Source organism: Plutella xylostella, chromosome 10 (genome assembly GCF_932276165.1).
Source record: "Plutella xylostella chromosome 10, ilPluXylo3.1, whole genome shotgun sequence".
Lineage (NCBI taxonomy): Eukaryota > Metazoa > Arthropoda > Insecta > Lepidoptera > Plutellidae > Plutella > Plutella xylostella.
The window spans coordinates 1,635,455-1,663,142 of record NC_063990.1 but is presented as its reverse complement, the minus strand read 5'-3'; the positions used below and the strand labels follow the sequence as shown (position 1 = coordinate 1,663,142).

Below are 27,688 nucleotides of genomic sequence, written 5' to 3'. Positions count from 1 at the left end.
TGCAGGTTGCGTCGAATACGAGCCATTCTCTTCGACTTGACAAGACAGGTGCTCCCGGAAGGATCATAGATCGCACGGAACCCGTACCGTATAGAGGCAACGGACTCCTTTGCAACAGCCCCCCAGATTCGGAAGTAGCCCATGCACTGCATGGCGAGCACAGCTGCAGCAATTTTTTCGTAATGAATCATTGGGATATCATCCCCGAAGGAGGCTCTCAGCCTACCTCACGACCTGTGTGACATTAGAAAAATGCACTGTGCTAACGCCGTTTGCGAGCTTGATTTGCAGGACCGCGTTGTATGCCAAGTTCCACAGCAGAGGGGTCCAAGACCTACCGCTGTGGAACTCCGCAACTGAACTTCTTCAGTGAAAACAAACCCTCTCTTTTCGCATCCTTAGTGTACTTGTTAGACACGTATGACCTCTGTCAATTTTCTGCAGATAAGAAAACAAGTGATGGTATACAAGAGCCGCCCTAAAGGTTCGCCCTCTAGGGGATAGAGTTGAACGCGGTTACTATTTTTAAGCAAACAGCCAGCGCAACAACTCGCCCGTGGTTCTTATCCTGCTCCGACAGTGAACGAACGCAAAGTATTGTACCCACTATTCGAATCCGCATTTCGGATGCCAAACTGACTGTCCGAAAGGTCGAAACCGTACCACCACAGAGGTATGACTCGTTCGAAGAGCTTATCAGGCTCTTACAGCAATCAGATGTGTCGGTACACTGAAAGATAATCTACAGGCCTGCTTTATTTATTTAGGAGCACTAATGGCCTCCTTTCAGTCATTGAGTCACTGGCACTCAGGCTGCGGTTGAACAGGAAGATAGACTGTCTAAACAAATCATTTTTAGGCTAGTTAAAAAAAACTTTAGGTGGGTAGTATGCCAACTAGAACTACAAATAAAACAGTATTTTTGTCTCCTCTAAAATTTGGTCACGAGGAGTTACGATGATTACGATCTAAGGTGACGCTGACGATATTTTATACAAGGTATTGAAAAAAGGGTATAAAGCTTAGCCAAAAGTGGATTTAGGTGCCATTCTGATCCACTTTTCTTCTACAATTTTGAAAATTCACGTAACAAAACCTTTTACATAGAAACTTATTCGATCACGTGACTTTTTACTATAGAGACCAAATTTATTTTTCGAAAATTTCCAAAACTTGGAGAACAAAAGTTGTTCAGAATAACCCCTGAGTCAAACCCTTTCGGCCCTTTTTGCAACATCCTGTATAGGTAAGGTGACCATACGTCCCGCTTTGGGCGGGACAGTCCCGCTTTCAAGCTATCCGTCCCGCTGTCCCCCGCGAGGGCAAAAATGTCCCGCTTTCATAAACAGACCAAACGATAATTTAAATTACCTACATTTTGCATTAATCACTTGAGACAGCAGCTATATAATAATATCTTCTTACCTCTCACATAGACTTAAGGAATGCAATCTCGTCCCGCCGAGATCCCGAACTCGCGAGATCCCGGCCATATTTGATGAAACTCGTTTAATTTCGTACGAGATCTCGCGACATAACGAGATCGACAAATGCAGAGTCGTGACGACGTATATTTCATGCAAAATCAGAAGTCGTCTATCAGATGATTCTCTCGATTTTTTTGAGAAGCCAAATGAAAATTCGAAAGGCAGAAATTTTCATTTTAGAGCTGTCAAACTATAAATTTTGCTAAAAAAATTACAATTACGGAAACACGAGTCGAATTTTAAACAAATACAATAAGGTTTTGACAGCTCTAAAATTAGAATTTAGTTATGTCTTCAGAATCGAAATAATTTTCAAAAAAATTAACTTCCCTTTCCGTATCTTGATAACTTGATCTGACTTCTCTTTTGAACTTCTTTTATTTGATTAATACGATCTCACAACTCACTCATTTATTTAATATCTTGTGAAGTTAAGTTTTTGTTTTTATTTACAATAACTAATGTTCCTATTACTTCTAATTGTTGAACTTAAAGTACTTACTTAATAAATTTACAAAATACTAAATAGGTATAGATTTGATCATGTTTTTTTTTTACCAATATTGCATAAATTTTAACTGATTAGCCGTAATAGGTGTATTAATTATAGACATAAACATTATATTTATTGGAGTTAGAGACAAAATAATATGTTCATTCTTTTTTTTTTAATAATAGTCACTTTATTTTTATAACTAAGCAACATTATGTTACTAGTACCTACTAAAAATAAGCATTTGCATTTATGTTTTACTTAATAGCGATTCTTTAAATCTCGCGAGATCCCGTAATTTGCCAGGTCTCGCGAGATCTCGCTAGGTGGAAATGTCGTACGAGATTGCATTCCCTACATGGACTACATAAAATTGTAATGAATAGGTACCAATAAGTTTTTTTTGCAACATAAATCCGCAGGTGTCCCGCTCTGACAAAAAAAATAAATGGTCACGTTATGTATAGGTAATATCAGGTTTATAAAAGACCTGGGCCTGTAGAGTGAGACTCGGCATGGGGAGTCATAATTTATTATTATTATTTTTTATTTATTTTCAAATACATACATAAATTACACAATATAAATCCGCCAAACTATAGACACATAGTTTGTTGGCGGAGAGAGCTCTCTTAAACATAAACATTAAATATCTACATTACCTGCTATATCTACCCATGTTAGTGACTCGACTTTATGGTGATAAATTCGCGACACTACATATAATATATAGTTACTTTAATTTAGTTAAGCTATGCAACACATTAATGACTACATTATATCTAAACAGTTCGAATTCATAATATACCTACATCATTCAGTTCTTTCTTAAACAAATCCAACATAATAGTTTTTAATTTTTGCTTTATGACAAATTTACTTAACTTTTTGGTTTCTTTTAACAATGGTATACTGTTAAATATTTTAGGCACTAAGTATTTTCGAATTCTTTGACCATAGTAGTTCTTATGTTTTGGTTGATAAAGTTTACCTTTTTGTCGGGAAAAATAATTTTGTACAACAAGTGTTTTATAATCATTACAATAATATTGTTCAATAGCTATACAGTAATTTACTTTGCTATGTACTGGTAATATTTTACAAAGAAGAAAGAGTTTTTCATATTCATTATTACAATTATTTTTAGTTCTTTTGTCTACTAAGTATTTTAACAGTCTAATTTGTAGTTCTTTAATTTGATCGAGATAGGTTTTAAATGTTCGGCCGTATGTACTTAGGCCATAGTTCAGCAATGAGTCAGCAAGAGCGTAATAAACACTATATAAGGTGCTTCTATTTAATATTTTACTTAAGTGATAAAATTTACCCAATATTGTTCGGAGCCTGTTACAAACATCGTTAACATGTGATTTCCAGCTCATGTGGCTATCGATATATACACCTAGGTACTTATACTTGTCTACAAAATCAATTTTATTGCATTTACAGGTGAGTTTACCGTTATGCAAGCATTCATAAGTATGACCTAGAATGTTTATATCCGATTTATCAATATTTCTGGCTATTTTGTTATATGGCGAATATATATGCACACATTTGGTCTTGCTCAGGTTTATTATTATGCCATTGTCATGGGCCCATTTAGTAATGTTTTCAAAGTCTGATTGTATCTTGTCTATGACAGTTTGCAAATTTTTTGAAGAATATAGTAAGCAAGTATCATCCGCGTACATATATGTTTTGCAGTTTTCTACAACATTGCTGACACTGTTGACGTGCATGATGTATCCAACTGGGCCGTATACGGAACCAGTTGGTACACCTAGCTCGACCTCAGCCTCCGAACCCCTAGTACCATCGATGACTGTGGAAATTGTTCTGTTTGACAGGTAACTTCGAAACCACTGGTTAACTGGCCCTCTAATTCCACACTCATCCATCGCACGTAGCAGCAGGTCATGGTCAAGGGTATCGAATGCCTTTTTGAAGTCAATAAATAAGGCTATGACCTGCATACCACTGTTAAGGCTTTCATTCACATCATCCGCAAACTGTGCCAGCGCTGTGGATGTGCTTCGACCCTTCCTAAAGCCATGTTGCGTATCAGATATTATTTTATTATGCTCTAGAAATTCACTTATTTGCTGCATCATCACTTTCTCCATAATTTTGTTTACTACGGACAGTATAGCGATCGGTCTGTAATTCGAGTAATCGAGATGGCTACCCTGTTTATAAATAGGTCTAATAAGTGACTTTTTGAGTGTATCAGGGTAAACACCTTTTACGGCACACATATTTATGAAGTTAGCTAATATCTGGCTGATTTGACATTTTACATATTTTATATCCTGCACCCTAATTTGGTCGATGCCCGGAGCTTTGTTACATTGTAAATCATCGATTAGTTTTTCTACCTTACATGCACTAACCTTTCTAAACCTAAAAGATACATTACTCTGACTGGTGTATGAGTCACGATTCAAAAATTTACTATTACACTTGTGTTTAATTTTGCTTATTTCTTCTGTAAAAACATTAGAAAACTTACTACAAATATTATAAGTACTATCAGTTTTCCCCAAATATTTCAATATAACATTATCTATATTTCCTTTTGTTCTTCCTAACCATAAATTAATATTAGCCCAGATTTTTCTAAAGTCCCCATTACATTTAATAATTTCACCCTGTCTGTACTTATTCTTTTCCTTATCAATACATTTATTTACCTTATTTCTATATCTTGTATATACTAATCTCTTATTCATATTTGTCGGCGTCGATTTCCATATCCTAAATAATTCATCCCTTCTTTCTAACATAATGCCTAACTCCTTACTAACCCATGGCTGAGATAATCTTTTACTACTTACAGTTATGTCCTGTTTGCATTCCTCATAAATATTTCCAAAAATCCCTGACAATTTTTCATACAGCACTAACGGGCACTTAATCGACAATAATTCTGACCAATTCACTTCATCTAACTTATCTTTCACTAATTGATTATTTAGGACACTTTTCACTTTATTTACACCATAGCATGAGCTATATTCACTTGGCACTTCTGTGAAACTAGTTCCGATCATATGGTGGTCGGACATTTTGCACGTGAGCATGTGTGTGTCGATGCGCTGCGCGTGACGCGCGCGCACCCACACATGGTCGATGCACGAAGTCTCCAGCCGGCCGTCGACCACAGCTTCGCGCGTTATCTCTGTTGTTGGAATTCCGCACTGCAGGCCGCGTTCACACATCATGTTTTTGTACTTTGTGATAGTTGAATTGTGATTGTCTCCCAGCATGTTCAGATTGGTGTCCCCAATTATTAAGATATCTTCCGACGGAGGAATGCGCTTTAAGATTATGTTTAGCTCCTTAAGAAACCGTATCCTATTTGTTTTAGGTGGTCTATAAATTGCAAAAATATGCACCAATTCTTTTCCAGTTTTAAGTTTTCCATACATAAGTTCCGAGGCAGTGTTTTCAATAGGCTCTGCTGAGAAGTTAATTTTTTCCTTTGTATATATAGCTATACCTCCACCTTTTTTGTTTTTTCTCGTAGTAGCATGTAAATGATATCCTTTTATACTGTATAAAGGTAATTCTTCTGATTTTATATTAATTTCCGAAAGTATTATTATATCAACATTGTATTGACACTGCTGTAATAGTACTAACAATTCATTGAAGTTTTTTCTTAGCGATCGAATATTTAAGTGTACAATATTTATCATTTTATCATTTTCTTGTATATATTTACTCCAGTGTAACGTATTGTTGTATTTATTATACAATATATCGGTGTTTATGTGACTTATATCGTTGAATGTGGATGTTATTAATAATCATGTAGTGTGAACACACAGGTATTTATTATTTATTGCCCTCATTAAGCTTTTTTAGGTCATTTTCTGAGCGAATTTTGTATATTTTTTTCTCGCTGTCACTCTTTTTGACTAAGATATTCGAGTTTTGAATCCAGATATACTTAAAAGTTGGTTTTAGCATGTTTTTAGTATTCCAGAACAGCTGGCGCATGGCTTTGGTCATATCCTCATTAATGAAAATTGGTTGTTGATTATCGTTGCCATATATTAATCCATTACTAAGCCTTACTTTACGTTTTTGAACCCATTGGTCACGGGCCGCTTTAGAGCGTAGTGTTACCAGAACTGGTCGCGGGCGTTTATCCTCGGGTTTTTGGTATCCTACCCTCTTTACATCTTCGACGTCCTCTGGTTTTAATTCAAGTTTTTTGGCAATGTTAGTGACTATATTCACTAAGTTCTCGCCTTCATACTTCTCCAATCCCACTATCTCAACATTTTTCTCCGTGTCTTTTTGTTCTAAGGCAGTAATTTTCTCCTCCAGGGCTTTATTACATTTTTCAAAGTAAATATTCTTTTGCTCCAGAGCAGTTAGCCTCTTTTCGGCTCCCTTTTTAAATTCTACCATCTCCTGATATTGTTCAGCATAAAAATCTACCGTAGCGGCCAATTCCTCCAAACGCTTCTCCATTTTAAAAATGATTTCCAGCTTCTTATTGACCTGATCCAATAGATTTTCGACCGTAACTTTATTGGGATCTACATCAATCCTTGGTGCCGCTGACTGCGGTTTTGGGCTGTTTTCCGCCCTGAGGCAGTCCTCACAAATCTCCTTCTGTGTAAATTGCTTTATATTTTTCACACATTTTTTATGATACACTGCATCACAAGAACCCTTGCACTTTATAATGTCGTCTTTTGATATTGAAACAAAGAGCTTACACTTTTTACACTGAACCATGTTGACTTTTAGCTAACTGCGTAGGCAAAGCAAAGCCAAAGCAATCCGTAACAGTAGGCAGCGATAGCCGGTAAGCGATATAAAGCAGCATATAAGCACACGTCCGCACACCGAGAGCGCAGGCGCGAACATGATGATCTTTTAGGTTGCAGTGGCGAATGGGCACTGGTAGCCCTGCCCTTTTCTATAACTATAACTATACGTAATTTTATGGCAATTTAAAAATGGTATAACATTTATCTATTTGAAAAAATCATTAAAAATATACATTACCTATCACCCTAATTTAAAAAAAAATTCAGCCCTTACTTTAAACTTATAACACCCCTCTATTTCCTTCAGGGGTTAAAAAACCTGTGTATTTAATATTTTCTTATGAGTTTTTTTTTTAAAACTAGGCTCTTACATAGTTGTACATAATATTATGCGGTATTTTATTCCACTTGTAACGCATAAAATTCATAGCTACAGTAAACATTTCATTTTTTTCATGGCGAGATACAGTCGCACTTAACCGCTTTTTTGCAAAGCTTGTTAAATAGATTTAAAAAATTATGTAAATTTTAGATCTTCAATTTTTAAAAATACTTACTTATTTTTAACAACCTGTAGTGTACAGACTACCACATCTTAAAATATATATTTTTTTAATTAACTACGGTTTTTGGTTTCAAATAAAACAAATTATGAACTTACTTTTCAACACCCTGTATATTGTGTAGCTTACCTACCATACACAACCGTTAAAATAAAATAAATTACCCCTCAGAATATAAACAGGCTCGCGCTTTGGAATACTGCATTGACCGTATAGTTCTTATTCGGAGAATCTAATAAGTGTCATTATGTGCAATGTTTACCTTTATCTATGCATCTGTAACTCTATAGTAAAAAATGTAAACAAATCGAAAAGGCGAAATGTTTTCTAAGAATTTTCGGCTTTTCTGCATCTAAAATGATTAGAAAATTAACTTTCCATAGCAAATGCATATGTATTATAATACTTGTAGTCATAATTTGTTGATTTAATCAGTTTTTGTGAAATATTTGATAAAAAATAAAATGGCGTGGGTATCGCTCCTAACAGGCCGCCACCAGGGCGACGACTGAAGAAATCTGAAATCTGTCACGGTGTCATCATTTTTAAACCGGAATTTATTAGTTTTTTGCAAAAAAAGTTGACTTCTGGTCCATTAAATCCAACTCTTTAAGGTAACTTTGTTAAGAATTTAATTACCTACACATACATATAAGATTCCATGAAAATGGGCCCTCTGATTTCGAGGGTTTTTTCATAATAAGTCAAAAAATGGCAAAAGACATGGTGTGTTTGCAATTTTTTTTAACATACTTATTATAATCCTGCACCAATTTATAAGCAACTAACATGTTCAGTATACCCTCTGCTACAAAATATATTTTTATCAATGTGATAGAAGCCACCGTTTTTCCAATCTAATCAAGTATATCAAGCCGACTTTAGCATTTTAGCTTTAGGGATCCCCTTAACTTAGAATTTTAGAGTAGTTTAGACCAAAATGGCATACCTATATGCAAAATTGTTCCATTCAAACCAGGAGCACACTAACCCCCTCAAAGAATAAATAGAATAGAACTGAACTAAGTTCTCTAATTTGTACATTCTCCACCAAAACCTCAACTTCCTTCACCAGCTGGAATGCTGCGGCGTGAGCGGCCCTGACGACTACTCCTCCCCCGCCCCGCGCCTCAACCCCTCCTTCTCGTGCTGCCCCCCCGACCCTCAGTCCGAGAAGGCGGTGGAACTCCAGCGATCCGAGTGCCTCAACCAGAACCGCTACTTCACCGAGGGCTGTGAGGATAAGGTGCTGTCGACGGTGCACAGCGCGGGGCTGACGGTGATTGTCTGCGGGATACTGTTTTGTGTGCTTGAGGTGAGTGGGTTTTGTTTTTTTTTTAAACTTCGCAGATGAGGGACTTTTGTCCGTCGATAATATATAAAACTAAAAGTACACCATAATTCTAAGATAGGTTATTGACTATCGATAGATATCGACTTATCAACAGACAATCGCTTGAAGCTCGCGTAGGCCCTAGCCCCTATTCTGTGGCATATACATATTGCGGCAGCGGCAGCGCTGAAAAGCTGAAAATCGGAAAAGCATTCCAATTGTAACTGCTTCACTATCATAATTAATATGGTCACAGCCGTCAATTGTTCGTAATCGCCTCCTTTCTAAACCTATATAGGAAGCGAACTAATGGAGAAGCGTCAAGCAAAATATTTGCTGCTTCTTTATGTAAAGCAAAAAACATTTATAAAAACAAACCGTAAATAAATGGTGTAACAAGACTGCTAACCGTTTTCCCGCGAAAACAAATCGCGCGCCGAAAACGGTTAGCGTCCCACGCCGCCGCGCCGTTTTACTGCGCAGCTTTACTGCGCAGACCGCGTCCCGCGTCCTCCCCTTCACCCGCGCGCACCCCGCGCTCGCGCCACCGGCCAGCGAAGCCCGCGCAGTCAGTCGCGGCTAACTCGTTCCCGGCCACACCACGCTCGTTTGCGCCTTCAACGGACATTAAAGTTTAGTTTCACAATAAGATTACCTCACTTGCATTACATCGTGTCTGAAGAACCTGACAATATAGTTTACATTGTGTTTTACCCTGAGATTGTGTTATTCCCTACCACTCCCACGATAGGACCCTTCTCATAGTGGCGCCCAACTCGCGGAGACGCGTGAATGTAAGTGTGTGCGAAGAAAAAATATGCTGCCGAAAAGGGAAGAGCGAAGCGTCGTGACCTCGAGGAAGACGAAAGCAGCGGCACCGCCGGCGAGACCACGGTAATGCCCCCAGGCGGCGGCGCGCCCGCCGAGCATGCGGCGCGTGGCCCTCCCGCGGCGAGCGGTCTCCATGCCACGCCCGGCGCGCCCTACGCGCACGAGGAGCACGCGGCGTGCGGGCCCCCTGCGGTGCCCGGCCGCCCCGCCACGCCCGGCGCGTCCTACGAGGACGCAGCGCGCGGTCGCCCCGCCTCGCCTGGCCCGGCTGGCCCGCCCTACGCGTCCTATGAGTACGCGGCGCGCGGGCCCCCTGCGGTGCGGCCCCCCCGCAAAGCCCGGCGCGTCTTCCGAGGACCGAGGACACTCGGCGCGCGGCCTTGACGACGATGACGACCGCAGCTGCACGGGCGAGAGGAAGGTGACGACCCGCCCCGGCGCGCCCAGCGTGCCCGCGGCGCGCGCTCCCGCCGCCTCCCCTGCCACGCACGACGCGCCCGCCACGCACGACGCGCTATACGAGTACGCGGCGCGCAGCCCCCCCGCTACACTCGACGCGTTCGCCTGCGTGCTGCTGGACACCGTCGCCAAGGCCGCCAAGACCAACCGCGTCTTTATGGAGAGGACGGTGATGACCCGCCCCGGCGCGCCCAGTGTGCCCGCGGCGCGCGCTCCCGCCGCCTCCCCTGCCACGCACGACGCGCGCTCCCGCCGCCTCCCCTGCCACGCACGACGCGCCCGCCACGCACGACGCGCCCTACGAGTAAGCGGCGTGCAGCCCCGCGGCGCGCGCTACCCCCGCCGCGACCGCCGCTATACTCGACGCGTTCGCCTGCGTAACGGCGGCGCAGCTCTTCTTCATGGAGAGGACGGTGATGACCCGCCCGGCGCGCCCAGCGTGCCCGCGGCGCGCGCTCCCGCCGCCTCCTCTACCAGCACACGGAGCCCGGCCGCCCGCCTCGTCAGGCAGAGCTGGCCCGCCCGGTGCCTTCTGGGAGCGCACGGAGCCCGGCCGCCCGCCTCGTCAGGCAGAGCTGGCCCGCCCGGTGCCTTCTGGGAGCACACGGAGCCCGGCCGCCCGCCTCGTCAGGCAGAGCTGGCCTGCCCGGTGCCTTCTGGGAGCACACGGAGCCCGGCCGCCCGCCTCGTCAGGCAGAGCTGGCCCGCCCGGTGCCTTCTGGGAGCACACGGAGCCCGGCCGCCCCGCCTCACCAGGCTCGGCTGGCCCGCCCGGTGCCTTGTACCAGCACGCGGCGCCCGGCCGCCCCGCCTCACCAGGCTCGGCTGGCCCGCCCGGTGCCTTGTACCAGCACGCGGCGCCCGGCCGCCCCGCCACACCAGGCTCGGCTGGCCCGCCCGGTGCCTTGTACCAGCACGCGGCGCCCGGCCGCCCCGCCTCAACAGGCTCGGCTGGCCCGCCCGGTGCCTTGTACCAGCACGCGGCGCCCGGCCGCCCCGCCTCACCAGGCTCGGCTGGCCCGCCCGGTGCCTTGTACCAGCACGCGGCGCGCGCGCCCGCCGCCTCACCCGCCACGCACGACGCGCCCGCCACGCACGACGCGACCAACGAGTACGCGGCGCGCAGCCCCGCGGCGCGCGATACTTCCGCCGCTTCCGCCGCTACACTCGACGCGTTCGCCTGCGTGACGGCGGCGCAGCTCTCTGTGCTGCTGAGACATCTCAAGACTCAAGTACGCCTGTGCAGACCACCCCGCCATCGTCGAGGACGACGATCAGTTTAGGGGGAGGACCAGAACTACTCAGTCTGCTACTCCGAACGCGAGGGCGCTTAGTTCGGACTATAGGGGGAGGATGTAACAAGACTGCTAACCGTTTTCCCGCGAAAACAAATCGCGCGCCGAAAACGGTTAGCGTCCCACGCCGCCGCGCCGTTTTACTGCGCAGCTTTACTGCGCAGACCGCGTCCCGCGTCCTCCCCTTCACCCGCGCGCACCCCGCGCTCGCGCCACCGGCCAGCGAAGCCCGCGCAGTCAGTCGCGGCTAACTCGTTCCCGGCCACACCACGCTCGTTTGCGCCTTCAACGGACATTAAAGTTTAGTTTCACAATAAGATTACCTCACTTGCATTACACCGTGTCTGAAGAACCTGACAATATAGTTTACATTGTGTTTTACCCTGAGATTGTGTTATTCCCTACCACTCCCACGATAGGACCCTTCTCATAATGGTAAATAACAATACAACTTGTCAATTATACGGACAGATAGATTTACAAAACACAATACTAGAAGAGAACTCTGTAAGTACATAGTAGTATCATGTTTCTACATAAGTTCATATACTAGTTGGTATCATTTTCCGTGCCGTAAACCGCCTTCGTGATAGTTTAAACTTAACTGTAGCTGTGACTTTCAGTCACGAAACTAACACATAACCGTGCTTCTTTGATGGTATGGCATACTACTAGATTTCATGCTTAGATTTAGCTAAACCATAAACCCGCGATTTCAAGAGTATACATATAAAAAGAAAGAACTACATAAAGCCCGTCACTCACCTAGCTATAATATATATTTCTATGACGTCACCAAGCGATACCGTAATATATATTATTGCATATTACTATACAGGGTGTCCCAAAAGTCAACGTCACCCCTTAAAGGGCTGATAGGTCAGCTTATGAGAGGCCAGAATATCACAATATGACCTTAGTAAAAACTCGATAATTTTCGAGATATTGACACTTTTATAAATTTGCTGAAAATCGACACCTTGGATCAGTTTTTTGCGTGCCGCCGGTACAAAAATCCATATTGTTAGAATTTATTTGATGTTGCATCACCCTGTATAGCCATGCTATTGATCGCAGTCAAAAAAAATATCGAGTAATGCTGTATGTTTAAACAAACACGGTTTTCAAAGTCGTAAAAGGTAATCATATTTTTTTATAAACAACTTTGACTCTACATACTGTAAAAAAAAATATACGACGCAAACCTGGCACCTTATTTGAAAAGATTGCTCATTTAATGCAGTTTCCAAAATGGTATGAAACGTTGCTATTGTTTCAATTAATAAAAAAGTTATTGCTATTTTAGTACAAAACGGCCTCGATGTAAAATTGTTTGAAGGAAATTTATCTGACTGAATTTATTAAGGGTAAGTCATGTTGGAATGAGTAAAAGTAAAATAGGTGGTGTGGCCGGGAGTGGGAAAAGAGACAACGTTGTCACAGTTAATAAAAAAACGCATTTTGAGTATCTTTCTCGAAAAAAGTGGACTATAGCAAGTCCACATTCCCCATAAATGTAGCGCATGGTAACGTAGTTGAGTGACTGAGTAGTACAAATGTGTGATATTGTACAAGTAAAACGCTTAGACATGTACATTTTACACCCACAGTATCCAAAAAAGGGACAGATCAGTTTGTCATTAACATTACCTCTAATTACTTGTTATTATTTTAAAGTTATTATTAAACAAAACCAAACTCTCAAAATTATGATTATGACCATTAATGAGTATTATTTTTTGCTGATTACGTACTTAATATAATAATGTGGTGTTATAATTTTGAGAAATAAAAATAAAAGTCAATAATTTTTTTTTTTAAATAAGGTGTAAACAACGCAAAATATGTTTTATAAGAGTTTGGTAAGTTTTTTCTTAGCTATTTTTGCGTCATCTATGTTGCCACGGCTGACCCCGCAACCTATTTTACTTTTACTCATTCCAACATGACTTACCCTTAATAAATTCAGTCAGATAAATTTCCTTCAAACAATTTTACATCGAGGTCGTTTTGTACTAAAATAGCAATAACTTTTTTGTTAATTGAAACAATAGCAACGTTTCATACCATTTTGGAAACTGCATTAAATGAGCAATCTTTTCAAATAAGGTGCCAGGTTTGCGTGGTATATTTTTTTTACAGTATGTAGAGTCAAAGTTGTTTATAAAAAAATACGATTACCTTTTATAACTTTGAAAACCGTGTTTTTTTTAAACATACAGCATTACTCGATATTTTTTTTGACTGCGATCAATAGCATGGCTATACAGGATGATGCAACACCAAACAAATTCTAACAATATGGATTTTTGTACCGGCGGCACGCAAAAAACTGATCCAAGGTGTCGATTTTCAGCAAATTTATAAAAGTGTCAATATCTCGAAAATTATCGAGTTTTTACTAAGGTCATATTGTGATATTCTGGCCTCTCATGAGCTGACCTATCAGCCCTTTAAGGGATGACGTTGACTTTTGGGACACCCTGTATATTATGGTATAGCAAGACATATCCCGACATATTTTGAATGTACAGCGTGTTCCTCCGATCCCCGCACACTCCGCTTTGCCTCGCGCACCCGCCCGCGCGCCTCGCTGCCCCTCCTCCGCCTGCTGTTGTGGAACCTCAACCTTTTATAAATCTGAGTCAGTGAGTGACAAAATGGTTTAACTTTGATCGACCGTAACTCCTAAACTATTAATTCAATTGGCATGTAATTTCTAAATTAAGCTTGTTATATATAATACCTACTATTATTCACCGAAAACCTAAACTCCTAGCTTTGTCCACATCGAAGAATTAAGAACACCCTTTATCACAAAATACATGCGAACACTACGACGACCATCAATTAAATGACAAAATATATATTTCTCAGTGTGTGGTAGCTTGCTATAATATATATTATAGCATGGTATATTAATATATATTATAGCTAGGTCTGTGACGGGCTTAATAGTAGAAGAGGTCAGAATAGTATTTTGTTTGGATTATTAGCGGTATAAGTAGTTGAGAAATTGGCTGCGGCTATCTTAAAGTTGGGCAAAACCCTATAAACAAATTTTATTGTAATCCTATGATTTTTTTATTTTTATTTTTAGCCATTTATTTAACTCGTTTTTACAATTTATATGCATATACATTAAAAGAAATCGTAATATAATAATTTATACATTTTGATATAATTCCTATGATATACTTAATATAATGTACATATTTTTGTCTATTTCATCATCAACTAAAATCGTTCCATATAATATTTATTAATATCCATGAAACGTCGGTGACGAAAACCGCTACAATTATTTCGAGTGAAAAGTGAACCTTGGGTTGTTTGCGATAAGGATCTACCAGAAGCAAACACGGCGACCATCATTAAGATGTACGATTAGGGAACTTTGTAGGTTGACCACAAATAGCTTGCTTCGGGAACGGGTCATTCTTTAATCGATATTTTTTGAGCTGAATCAAAATAAAGATCTTTACCATGTATTTACTTTTCAAAATCATAGTTACGGTAGATTTTATTAACAGATGTTAGATATCGTACAATATTTACCTATTGTGACTATTACTACACAACACCAACCTATACACATCTATAGTGCCACAAATTTATCTGTCCCGGTGAGAGCTCACGTGAATGTCTTCATTCTATAAGATTTTAAAATTGCCCATAGTAGTAATTCGGCCTTGCGGTTTTATCAAACCCAATTAATCCTTAACAATGTATAATTCATTAGTAAATATTGAGATATTAATCAATTTAGTTCGCTCTCACCGGAACAGATAAGTTTGTCGCACTGTACAGGGATATATTTTACAAGTTCGGCTGCCCCGTCGTATGATAGTTGATGGCATTATGTATAAATTTTAGCAGTGTATTTTAAGGTAAGTAACATCACAATATTTTTTTCTTAAATCATGTGTTTTGTCATTTTCAGGTGGCCGGCATAATCCTAGCGCTCTGGCTTGCACACTCTATCAAGAACGAAGGCAAGAGTCGGGAGACAGCATAAATTATATACATAACTATGGATATTAAACATAAATTTAAATCATTATAAGTAGTCTGTCTGTCGCTAAAATTGAATTTTTACGTTACCTCATTATTGTATGTATGTCGCAGGCATCTGGTTTAATCTCCTGTTTGATTGAACCGCTAGCCCGTTCATTGGATGACGCTACTCAGTTGAATGACTAAAGAACAACTCGTCAAGTGGTTGACTGTAACGTCCAACGTCTTGACTGAACGTTATTCAGCGAAGTCGTTAAATGGGATATAGTATAGCAACTTTGTAATGTCTGGTTAGGATGAACCTGACCAGACAAGAGTTAACAAAAAGATTATGTTACAAAGCTCTCATCTCACAAATTAACTAAACAATAACAATAAACGTACCTTGATATTGTTGTTCATAATTATCCAGTTTCAGCAGATTTTTTTCTTTGAAACTATCCGCCGGCGGTGTAATAATAGGTAAATCCATGTTGTCACACTATTTTAACATAAATAACGCACTTTAAAGCTAATTTATTTGAAAAAAATAACAATACAAGTGCTTTTTGTGTCAGCTGTTCGCTGTTAGACGCCATATTTGTTTTATTCACCACCTGACTGATTTTAAGTCCGCTAACTAGTTGGACGTTTTGTGACGCTTGTACAATCAACGTTCGGCCTAGTCATACAACTGAATAGCGTCATCCAATGAACGGGCTAGCGGTTCAATCAAACAGGAGATTTAACCAGATGCCTGCGACATGTACACTATTAAATGTATAATTAATTGTATGTAGACTTTCAGAAGGCTCACATTGTATATTATTTTATATTCTAAGTATTAGGTATTATGTATTTATCACGTACCTATTTAAAACATAGCGGGAGAAGCTAGACTTACCTTGGTCCAAGAAGTTTTTTTTTTATCTAAGAAATCTTTAATTTATAAATCACATCATCCCATGGGTATGGGTATGTATGTAAGTACTATTCTTTATTACAGCTAGCAGTTGGTAGTATTAAAAAAATATGGTAAAACAATAAGTCATTATTAATTATAACCGTAATTGTTTTGTACCTGCAGATAATAAAGCTTAAAGTATACTTACTTAGTTTTTAAGTTATACGCTCGATAACGCACTGAATTTAAAGGGTGCTTTATCAAAGTTGTATTGTTTTAAGATCAATGAGCATGCAAGTATTTAGTGTTTATAAAAATTGTTTTGAAGTTAATTGAAGTTTACTCTTACGTTCATAATATTGAACATGCTTTCATACATCTATTCATCTTGCTTTTTGGAACAGTGTAGGTCCGTAGTTAATGTGTAGGTATTAATAATTTATTTTATGTGTGCGAGTTAGTTTTATATACTTACTTAACTACCAAAGTAAAAAATCTTTAAAATAAGTGTTATTTATAAGAAAACCATTTATAAATGTACCTAATTCCATAATCTGACCTCCGAGAGTTACTGATTGTTGATCAATGTAAAAGAGTTTATCCTGCGTTCAAGATATTATAATTAAGAAGAATTTAAACATAACATTTATTTACAAAGCATCTTAATTAAATAAATACTTAGAAGCGTAAATATTTATCACCATCATAATTTTACTATACACTCACGGACAATGAAAAGGTTCCACTGAGAAAAGCACCAAATTACTTCTAAACGGAAAAGGCTAGCTTAATGCCGTCTTCTGCAACATTGAAGTACATTTAACAGAGCATCAGGATATAACCAACTAAAATCGGTAATATTTTGTTTCAATTTTAAAATAATTCTTTTAAAAAATGGGGGTCGTTTGTTGTTGGCATTTTGTGAGTGGAAATTTTTCATTGCCCGGCAGTGTAAATACTTACTTACCTAACTATAACTACTTATCTCTTGTTATCTTAGAATTAAATAAAATGTAAAATCTCTCCGTCCTTCATTGATAAGAAATGAGCTTTGTGTTTTCTAGTATCACATTTAGATACAACTGTACTAATTAACATAGCTATTCGCAAGTGTATGATCTCATTCTGGCGGAGGCCAATTTAATTTTATTGGGTTTTAATTGGTCCAGATTGGAGTCATTAGATTTGTATGACAAACGACGCTGATTCTATACAAGACTCGTAGCCACTTCTTGTAGACTTGGAGTGCGAGTTTTTACACCGTTGGAGCAGTGAAGAGTAAACGCTAATTTCTATAGTGCTGGAGAGTGCCATAGACTATATGGTACTATCTCCGCACTATAAAAATACACGTTTCCTACTTCTCGAATGGTGAAAAAAACTCACACTAGGAACTCAGAATCAGCGGCAGTATTCTTCATACAAGTGGAGTAGGCACCAGTTTATTTAAACTTTAAATGTGACTAGTGGCATACGTAAATATTATAAATTAATTACGTTATTAATACCTAATTATCACTTATGTTAAAAAGAGTCTTTTAATGTCGATGTTGAATAGATTTTCAAAATAAATGTATGCTTGTATTATTTACTGTACCTACCTATACTTATTACCCAACCTATTTTGCAACAATTTTTTTTTTGTTTATTTCCTCATTTATATTATTTAATATACAGATAATAAAAGTAAGAAACTGATGATTAAAATAAGTTCTTCCAACCTAGGATAGGTTGGAAGAACTTATAAGGAACCCAGAAACTAATAAGGTGATTAACACTTAGGTATGAGCTGTAAAATCATGAAAGCTGAAACAGATGAAAATCAGTAAGTAGAAAAGTTACATGTATGGGTAGGTAGTATGTAATAAAAGCTCCAGGACACATCATCTAACTAATTTAATCATTATCATTTAGCCTACAAAGATCACACAACACTTAGAACATCACAAAAAGGTACAAAAACTTCTTCACAATCTTCAATTAAAATACATTTACAAAATAAACAGTACAAACAACATACAAATTCTAATATTGGTCCGAAAACAGCGATAATTCAACTGCATATTTTGTTTCAATTTATATTTCTACATTTTATCACAGCTATTAGCCACGTTATTTCAGCTTCTTATTTTAAATTGTACATTAAATAGTGAACACAGTTAGTTATTTAGTGAAAAATTCGTATAAGATAAAGATTAAGTTCAATTTTATCATAAAATGCATACGGTACTTTTGGTTAGCATAGAACATTAAATTGGAAAGTCATCCAAAGCAATTATCTCAAACCCCAATGCTACGTCGCATTTTCAGACAAATACTTACAGTTTACAAAAATGTGTTTCTTGAATACTTAAAAAATATTTGTGCTTTCACATACGTTATACATATTTACTTAAGTACTAATAAAGTGTTTATCTTATCAAAAGTACATTCTGTATTGCACAACATCCAAAAGGCATGCATAATGTGATTGAAAGTGATTTGAACAAATCTTGAACTTATCAGTAGGTAATAAAATCTTTAGTTTTGTGCCAGTAGCAGTGATACATCCTGAAAGTTTCATGTCTCGAAGTGAGCTTGCAGGTTCTGCTGCAGCTTCCGACGCTCGCTGCGGATGGTCCGGGCCATCCACAGCGCCAGCACGATGCATAGTATCTACAACATCAAAAACCTATTAATAAATTAAGAAAACATGAAAGGGGATATTTTTTTTAGATCTACTTACTTATATTTAATATAAGAATCAAAGCAGCAATTGAGTTATAAAAAATTTAAACTTTTAGGAGTCTCTCCACACAATTAAGGTTGGCAGTCAGCTCTGCATACTCCTTACTATATTTTGCCAAGCGTATCAGCTGCTGTCATTCTCTTGCGTGCTAAAATTTCATTCTTCTGCCCAACTACAACCCCCTCATTATCACCCCAAACAATACTCACCTCAACCAAAGCAAAAATAACACCAGTCGATATAAATATATTCCCCTTCAGCGCTTTCTTCTGCCTCAACACCTCTTCACAGCCCCTGGAGTAGTAGCTCTTCTCCGACAGGCAGGTGGCGTGCAGCTGCCTCCGCGCCCCCCCCTCCCGCAGCGGGTGGGCCCTGATGCAGCATGAGGCGGGGATGTCTCGGTGCAGGATGGCGTAGTCTTGGGGGCCGTCGACGCCGCAGCAACCGTTCTGGGGTAATGAGACAGAGGGTAAGTTCTGGTGAACTTTGCCTAGGGTTGAATTAAGTAATGGATGCTTCTGTGTCTTCTTCGCGCTCTTGTAAGGAGGGTCATTTGGAGATTCGATAATACTGTTCGGGTAGCTGAGTTCTCGAGTGGACACCACGAACAGCGAACCGGTTTTGATTGGATGAGGAAGGACGAGAATGAGAGTTTTGTGGTGTTCCTTAGAAGAATCCTAGGTCCTGCATAAGATAGCCTAGCCTGCATCAAACTAATGATAACGGATTTATATCTAAATACCGGCCGAAGCCTGTCATTCATCATCAGCCTATAGAAGTCCGCTGCTGGACTTAGCTTAGGCATCTCCGAAATAAGCATACCACTGGATGCGATCTATAGCTTTGCCGCTGGCCGAAGCCATTCAGTAGAATGTAAACCAAATGACCATGATCTCATTTTACCCCGGACCAAAACGCCAACAAACCTCAGACTGCAGATTCTCCCAGAACGCATGATGGCGGGCCACGTCATCCTCAACCGTCGCGTTGCGGTAGAACTGCACGCGCAGCTCGCTCCCGCCGCCGACCCACGCGCTCAGCACCGCGCCGCCCACGCCCACCACGAACTCCACGGATACCAGGAAGATGAAGAAGCATGCGTGCTGGGGGAAAACAAGGTTATGTTTTACCTCTGAGCGATTTTTAAACTCCGACGGAAATGGGAGATGAGCGGGAAAGAAGAAAGAAATTTATGCCGAGTTACGCAAAGGAGCTTTAAGCTAATGTCAACATATTTTTTCCTCTTCCTTACCGTATACTGTCCAAGCGAGACAACAATACAATGACAACATTAGTATAAAGTACCTTTCTGCAACTCACCGATAGAGGTATTTGCGATTGACTGTGGTATGTCAGAAATAGGTAGAAGCCTAGACGGTAATTTACAGCAGTAGGTACACTTAAAATTCGCTATCGCTTTGTATTAGACGAATTACTTATGTGAGTACCTACTTGAAGAACAGACGACCTACGTTTTCTGTATTGGACTAATAAACCTACTACCCCTTTGTAAGCAACGGACCAATCGTAGAGATGCACGTAGCACGTAGGTACTGTGTAATTGGATGTGAATCGCCACACCGCCCCCAACTGGACATTCCCATTACCTACCCTAACTTCCAACCTAGATATTATAACATTTATGACCTATAATCATAGGTACTCGCATGTGAAACATATTATTATATCCACGATGTTATTGATTTTAGGTCGATTCATACTTAAAATTATGTTTTATTAACTTTACCGTTGTAAAATTGTACAACTTACCTATTACAGGTAGGTTGGCATAGGTATAATCATAAGCATGAAACCTCAGAACTTTTGGTAACTATTTGGCTTGTACAGTACAATACATTACTCCTTTAAGGCTTCTCATAGCCTTAAACAGAGTTTGATTCCCGGTCTAACATGTTAACAATTGATAGGTATATCTCTTCAATTCTCGTCAATTCTTAAATTTTCAGCAGTCGTGGATTATTGGCTGATGATAATGAGACATAGCCTCAATCCATCCTTAGTCACACTTTTTCGTTTACGAGCAAACATCCATGTTGTTTCAAGGTAGTCAAACAATCCACCCTTAGTCATCATCGTCTCGTTTACGAGCATCCATACATCTATATTGTTTCAAGGTATTTCATGACAGCAATACGTACCACATACAGTATCTTCACATGCTCTCTCAGCGCCCCAATACACCCCAGCACGGCGGTGACCACGAGGCACAGGCCCAGGGTGATGAGGAAGGAGAGCACCCCGCGAGACACCGCCGACTGCTCCGGACGGGTCTTGCGCTCCCGGATGTTCATGGCACAGACCGCCATGAGGATCAGGCCGCATAGCTGGAGAAATGAAGGTGTTAGATAGTAAGGATTGATTGATTGCCGAGTTGCAGAAAGAAAGTTTAAGCAAATGTCGGCGTTAGATCTATATCTGTCTATTTCTGTCCGTATACTGTCAAAGCAAGGTAGAGATAGATTAAAGGTCGACATTATCGTAAAGTCCTTTCTGAGACTGAGCGTATGTTAGGATTACGAGTAGCTTGGTATGACTCCAAGATTATGCTAATAATATTCGCTTCGGCTCAGCTGTATAGATTTTTAAACATAAATAATGTAGGTACAATAGGAAATCAAATATTCTGTATGTGTAACTACAAGTACGAAGCTCAACGTAACAACGTCACAACATCGACCATTAGCAGGCGTATCGATTGACCACAAAACCAACACACGACAAACAAAAGACAAACCATTAAAACAAAAGCCAACTTACGATGCAAATGATGTTGAAGAGTGTGAGAAAGAACTTCATGCAGCGAATGCTGCGCGGCTTCATTTTGGCTGAAGTGTTTTTTTTTTCAGTATTTTTAACAGCCCGTGGTATATGTCCGGTGTATCGGACGCAGACAAAGGAAGTGGTGGCTAGTATCGACCATCTGTCATTGACGACCCTTTAGTTATTACCGTGGAGTCGGCGCTGGGTGGTGCGCTGAGCGACCTTTCAACTACCTACGTACTTACTACATGCGCACGTTATACGGGTCAGTGGGAATCGTGGGTGAAGCCCATGATAATTATAGATCTCTGAGTAGGGACTTTATGGGTTAAATGTACATTTTTGGAACAAAATCGTCTGAAAATCAATGAACGGTATAGGAAGTGTTTTAAAAACTTTCTACAGCTTTGGAAAATATGTGGCAATGTTAATTTGCTGTGGGTTTGCTGGCGCTTCTTTTCACTTGAATCCGATTGCGATAAGTTGTCAATATTTTCCTTCAAGTCTCGAATACGCTACGCTATCCTCTAGGCCTATCACCGTACACTTACTAAATAGAACGTGGGAAAACAGATGTCCGTTCCCCACAGCCCTACCTTTCTTCGCTCATATTACCTTCACCTATATCATACGTCTAACTTCTATGATATATTTCTCCACTAGTATTGCCGCCGATGTAATCCTTACTACAAGCGGTTAGGAGTTATTTCTATTCACGCAAAGTTGTGGTCAGTTAGAATCGTGTAGCAGGTATAATCCTTGATGCATACATAGGTAATATGCCATCGTATTGATTGTAAAGTGCATAATCGTCGTTATTAATATTGTTCTACGTATTTCTCGGGATAGTCTATGAGAAACAAAGGAATGGCCTATTTGTTAATAAGCACTGATAAACAGCAACTTAATTAAATAAAACAAGATAGTTTTACACGTAATAATGACAGCAAAGTATTTATTCACGTAAATACTTATATTATTAATAAGAGATTGCAATGTAAAGTTTTGGATGATTAATATTTAACAGTGCTCTTGTAAATTTTCACTTCATTCTTCAGATTGTTCGCCATCCACATCGCTAGCAGCATCCCGCCCGCCTGGAAATAAATAAAAATCATGAAATACTTCTCAACCATCAACCTAGGACAAAGGATAAGCCTCGCCATTCAGCGGGGCAATGCGGCCAGCCTCTTGGGAACCCTGCCAAACGACGGCGGTGACCTAGAAAATATTTTCTATCTTTTAAGGTAGGTAGTTTTATAATATCTATTAATATTTTACTTCGTATCTAAGTTATTATAATTAATAAAGAATATAGTATTAACATCATCATCAATATAATACAAGCATTGTCTCCAACAACATGTACCCGTTGCCAACTAACTGGTAGGAGGTGCAAAAGAGAATCTCAAAAAATGCATATCATAAGGACGTACAATTGTGCCCTAAGAGCCTTCCCGGCAGTGACTTATCCTACTCATCCGACGCATCCTAAGCAGGCAGCATGAACTCTTTGTCTTTCAGGTTCCCTAAGCCGTTCACCGTGAGGAAAAGGAGGATCTACGACGTTCGATATTGACAAACCAAGAAGAAGACGGTATACCTATGTAAGAAGACCTTATAAGAATGAACTATTACTTACAGGTTCTACTCCCGTCAGGCTTGAGCTTCGGGTTCTTTGAGGTTGCCCTCCTTGCCCGGGCTTCTGCTCCAGGGCCTTCCAGCTTCTGGATCCGTGATGGATTAAATAATTGCTTACCTCAAACCAGAAGCTCCTCATCTCACCTTCTCCTCGCAGCCGCCCTCATTGTAGCCCTGTGTCCTGGAGGAGGTAGTTATGGAACAGTCACCTCGAACCAGAAGGCCATGACGGCGACGCCGAGCAGACACTCGCCGCCCTCGCGCAGTGCGTACAGGATCTCCTCCTCGCAGCCGCCCGAGTTGTAGCCCACAGTCCTGGGAGCAGAAAATACATAAAATCAACATCCTACTTACTAATATTATAAAGGCGAAAGTTTGTGCGTATGTGTGTGTATGTTTGTTACCTCTTCAAGTCAAAACGGCTGATCCTACTTTAATGAACTTATAAGTTACTTCTTATCGCGAAATTTCCACGAGAAAACTTCTTAAGGCGAAGCGAAGCTCGCGGGAACATCTATAATTTTTTCTTGAAAACTAATTAACATGTAAATTACACTCTTCAGCTCATGGGTGGGTCACTCTATAAATCGAGGAACGAATGAACGAGAATTGTCACGAAATGGGCACGCTTAATACTACGAGATAGCCACAGAAGCTCTGCAGTTTTATTTTTCGGAAGTTTCTAACCACGGCTCCATCTCGTTGAAGTCTTTGTATTAAACTTCATTCGATGATTAAGGGCCACTTGCAGAAATATATTAAATCTAGATTTAGTGTTAAATCTCGTTTTAGTGTCAAAATTTATATGGACTGACGTTTCTTAAATCGAGATTTGACACTAAATCTAGATTTAATATGTTTCTGCAAGTGGCCCTAAGATAGTAACCCCCAGAATGGCTAGTACGGGGCGCATTTAATACGTGACAAGAGTTTTGCATCGCGCTCACTCACATCGCGCAGTCTCAAGAGCGAGCGCAACGGAGAACTTTTGTCACGTCTTAATCTTAATAGCGCCCTGTGCTACAACAGGGCCTGGTCCTTACTCAATGCAGATCTGGTACAAGCGCTGGCGCGCCAGCTCGCTCCGGGCGCGGTGGGCTCGCGGGCAGCACGCCGTGCTGATGGGCTGCAGCAGCGCGCGGTAGTCCTCCGGCCCGTTCAGCCCGCAGCACTCGTACTGGAATGTGGGGAGGGAGGCATGAGAATATTTTCTTGACCTTGATATGTTATGGTAAATTGGTCGAGTAAAACGCGAGCCGGCGAACGTCTGATGTACAGTAGAAAAAAAGACGATCCCTGCACGTTACGCTTGTGCTGAGACCCTTAACAGTCGTAGTGGTTTAGATGAACTTGTGCCAAGAGACAAGAAATCTGTTAAAAATACCTACACATTGCAGTTTATTAAAGCTGGTGTCTCAGATTGACACGATTGGTCCATAATGAATTCAAAAGAACAGATCAGGTACTATCACAAGATTAAATTTCTGCTTATTTTCATTTCATTGGCCTTTAAAGATCCAGGGAAAACGAGGTGTGCTATTACGTCTATATCTGTGCCTGTCTGACAACATAAATCCAGCACGAGTCTCTTCCAATATACCCTGCTTACACCTACCGAGTAGAGTGGCCCAGACAGTGTCCTCGGCCGAGCACTTTCTCAATTACAAGCCGTCCATTACTCGAGGATCGGCCGAGGATACTTTCTCGCCATTCTACTCAGTAGGTGTAACAAGGGTAACAGCATAATCCTCTCACCGTGGTCTCCAAATCGTCCCACAGCCGGCGGTGCTCGGCTTCATCATCAGCCGTGACGTTGCGGAAGAAGTCGTCCCGGATCCAGTCGGTGACGCGGAACTCCAGCCCGTAGCGCTGCACCGACACGAAGATGCCGATCAGCAGCTCCAGCACCACCAGGATCATCAGCATGCCCACGTACTGGAAGGAGAGGAGAGGAGAGGAGGGTTTAGAAATGAAACAATATATAACATACATAGATATGCTCACGACTGTAATCTCCGAAGGGGTAGTCAGAGGTAACCATCAAGCGAGTCACCCGCTTTTCGCTGTACATTTGTGATCACGTGGAAGATCGTGAGCCGTATCGCCGAAATAAGAATGTTTTGGTTCTGCCTGATTCAGACATTGAATTATTTTATGGGTGGTTTTGAGTTAGAAAAGGTTGAAAACGAGGTACTTAACTGCTAATTAAGCGCTTCAATATGGCACCTCATAGTATGGCACATAGGGTATGTACGTACAGTATTGTGCAAATTAATGTGAACACGAGTAAAAATTTGAAAAAAATACATTTATTAGTTCTAAAATAAAAAAACAGAGATATATTAATACAATTTAAGTTATTTTAATAGAAAATGTGTCCTCCCTGGCTTTTATAACTTCTTCAACACGTTTTGGCATAGAATCGACATGATTTTAACAGATTTCTGATATTTACTGGTCTAAAAAACTTGTATGGATTACAGCCTCAATCATTTTAGTTTTTCTTGTGCAATCCGTTTTCCGAAGTCTAACTTTCACGATGGCCCACTTATTTTCAATGGGATTAAGTGCCGGTGAGTTCTCTGGCCATCCAAAGGCATGATACCTTGTTGTCCTTGAAATATTTAAGCATAATCTTGGTCACGTGGAATAGAGCCGAATTTTGTTGAAACACTTATTGACCGTTGGTATCAACTTTTCTTAGTTTGGGACTGTTTTTCTTATATAGGTACCGGATGACTTGTGCCCATCGAAGGGATGATGGACTCGCTAAAATACAGTGACTTGCTAGAACGGAGATTAGAATTTGAACTAAGAAAATTTGATGATAACGGTCAATAAGTTTTTTAACAAAATTCGGCTCCATGCCATATGTCTAAGATTATGCTTAAATATTTCAAGAACAACAAGATATCATTCCTTTGGATGGCCAGAGAACTCACTGGCATTTAATCCCATTGAAAATAAGGGGGCCATCATGAAAGTTAGACTTCGGAAAACGGATTGCACAAGAAAAACTAAAATGATTGAGGCTGTAATCCATACAAGTTTTTTAGACCAGTAAATATCAGAAAACTGTTAAAATCATGGCGATTCTATGCCAAAACGTGTTGAATAAGTTATAAAAGCCAAGGAGGACACATTTTCTATTAAAATAACATAAATTGTATTAATATATCTCTGTTTTTTATATTTTAGAACTAATAAATGTATTTTTTCAAATTATCACTCGTGTTCACATTAATTTGCACAATACTGTACATCGATCTAATGCAGTTATTAGTAAAGACGATTATCTTGATTGATACAGTTCTATTACGTTTCCTTCATCAAAGCCCAGCTAAGTGCTTCTTTAGGATTATGAAACCCATCTGGTAAATAAATACCCTCTTCACCCTCGAAGTCAACAATGGACTCACCAAGTAAAGCATCTTGGCGTGTTCCCTGGCAGCACCCACGCAGCCGAGGCAGGCCACCACGACCAGCAGTAGACTGGCTGCGATGATGACCAGGTCACCCACGAAGGTGCCCGTGGCCTGGCTCTCTCCGTACTGCTTCAGGATCCTCGCGTCCACCACGGCAAATGCGAACGTGCTTAGTGCCATCAGCTGAAATTGTTAGATAAAAAGGTTTTAGAGAAGTGGACTTGTATCGTTATGTATTCAGGGAGATGGCTGGATCTTTCTGAGTGTTTGTAACCATGTGAGCTATGTGTCGAATTTTGATTGAGTATCATGTCTATAGCATAGAAGAACATTATTCAAGTATAATAATTTGGATCGTCCATGTCGATATTATTACTACGAGTATTGTAAGTGTGTGTGTGTTCTGACGAGAGATAACCAACGCCTCAGTCGCTGCATAGTGGCTCATAAATACATAATTAATAAACTCCTAAATTAATTTGTATCAGTAAGTCAACGGCTAAAATACTTACAATGCAAATAACATTTAAGGCCATAAGTAGCCCCTTCGAACACCCTCTGCTGAATTGGACGAGATTAAACTTCATTTTGGCTGAGATCAAGGGCTACACGTTGCTCTGGTACTTTTCTTCCCTGAAGGGTCCTGAAAGTCACAACACTCGTTTCTCCTTCAGCCGGTACTTGCACGAGGCTCGATCAATTGACATTGAATGAAGGTTGTTTTGTATAAATCGGTACAATCGGGGAATACCACTACATACCTACCTCTACTTACTAAATTTATGTGCTTAGTCCGGAAAAAAAATATAAAATGAACATAAGCTTGTATTAGCTAAAGCTACCTCTACTTACTAAATTTATGTGCTTACTCCGGAAAAAAAATATAGAGTTTTTATCTCTATCTAGCTGCTGCCATAAAATTATGAGGCTCGAATGTTGATGAGTTGATGGACCCACCGGCT

General features: G+C 40.4%; 3 protein-coding genes across 3 annotated transcripts in view; 1 reads left to right on the top strand and 2 right to left on the bottom strand.

The window, feature by feature from the left end:
- LOC105383126 (23 kDa integral membrane protein) overlaps positions 1 to 17,723 on the top strand; it is a 31,838-nt gene extending 14,115 nt beyond the window's left edge. The window contains exons 4-6 of the mRNA XM_048623515.1: positions 8,409 to 8,648; positions 15,195 to 15,366; positions 16,012 to 17,723. Coding sequence (XP_048479472.1) covers positions 8,409 to 8,648; positions 15,195 to 15,269 — 315 coding nt within the window. The 3' untranslated portion in view covers positions 15,270 to 15,366; positions 16,012 to 17,723. The remainder of the gene's footprint in view (positions 1 to 8,408; positions 8,649 to 15,194; positions 15,367 to 16,011) is intronic.
- Positions 17,724 to 18,030: 307 nt separating this feature from the next.
- Positions 18,031 to 21,825, bottom strand: LOC105383152 (23 kDa integral membrane protein). The gene is made up of 5 exons (XM_038117801.2): positions 21,658 to 21,825; positions 21,039 to 21,224; positions 19,806 to 19,982; positions 19,089 to 19,328; positions 18,031 to 18,806 (listed from the first exon to the last, which is right to left on the bottom strand). The coding sequence occupies exons 1-5, from the start codon at positions 21,718 to 21,720 to the stop codon at positions 18,711 to 18,713; spliced, it is 762 nt and encodes a 253-aa protein (XP_037973729.2). The 5' UTR covers positions 21,721 to 21,825; the 3' UTR covers positions 18,031 to 18,710.
- Positions 21,826 to 22,586: 761 nt separating this feature from the next.
- Positions 22,587 to 27,450, bottom strand: LOC105383125 (23 kDa integral membrane protein). Its single transcript, XM_048623514.1, has 6 exons — positions 27,239 to 27,450; positions 26,721 to 26,909; positions 25,057 to 25,236; positions 24,345 to 24,478; positions 23,511 to 23,616; positions 22,587 to 22,757 (listed from the first exon to the last, which is right to left on the bottom strand). The coding sequence occupies exons 1-6, from the start codon at positions 27,311 to 27,313 to the stop codon at positions 22,674 to 22,676; spliced, it is 768 nt and encodes a 255-aa protein (XP_048479471.1). The 5' UTR covers positions 27,314 to 27,450; the 3' UTR covers positions 22,587 to 22,673.
- Positions 27,451 to 27,688: the final 238 nt, after the last annotated feature.

What these genes read in the sequence shown, in the direction of transcription:
- LOC105383152 (XM_038117801.2), bottom strand. Translation starts at nt 21,720, where the DNA reads ATGAAGCCGCGCAGCATTCGCTGCATGAAGTTCTTTCTCACACTCTTC. An exon ending in GGGAGAATCTGCAGTCTGAG is followed by an intron (nt 19,329 to 19,805) that starts GTTTGTTGGCGT and finishes TCATTACCCCAG; the next exon opens with AACGGTTGCTGCGGCGTCGA. An exon ending in TTATTTTTGCTTTGGTTGAG is followed by an intron (nt 18,807 to 19,088) that starts GTGAGTATTGTT and finishes TTGATGTTGTAG; the next exon opens with ATACTATGCATCGTGCTGGC.
- LOC105383125 (XM_048623514.1), bottom strand. Translation starts at nt 27,313, where the DNA reads ATGAAGTTTAATCTCGTCCAATTCAGCAGAGGGTGTTCGAAGGGGCTA. An exon ending in ACGCCAAGATGCTTTACTTG is followed by an intron (nt 25,237 to 26,720) that starts GTGAGTCCATTG and finishes CTCTCCTTCCAG; the next exon opens with TACGTGGGCATGCTGATGAT. An exon ending in TCATGGCCTTCTGGTTCGAG is followed by an intron (nt 22,758 to 23,510) that starts GTGACTGTTCCA and finishes ATTTATTTCCAG; the next exon opens with GCGGGCGGGATGCTGCTAGC.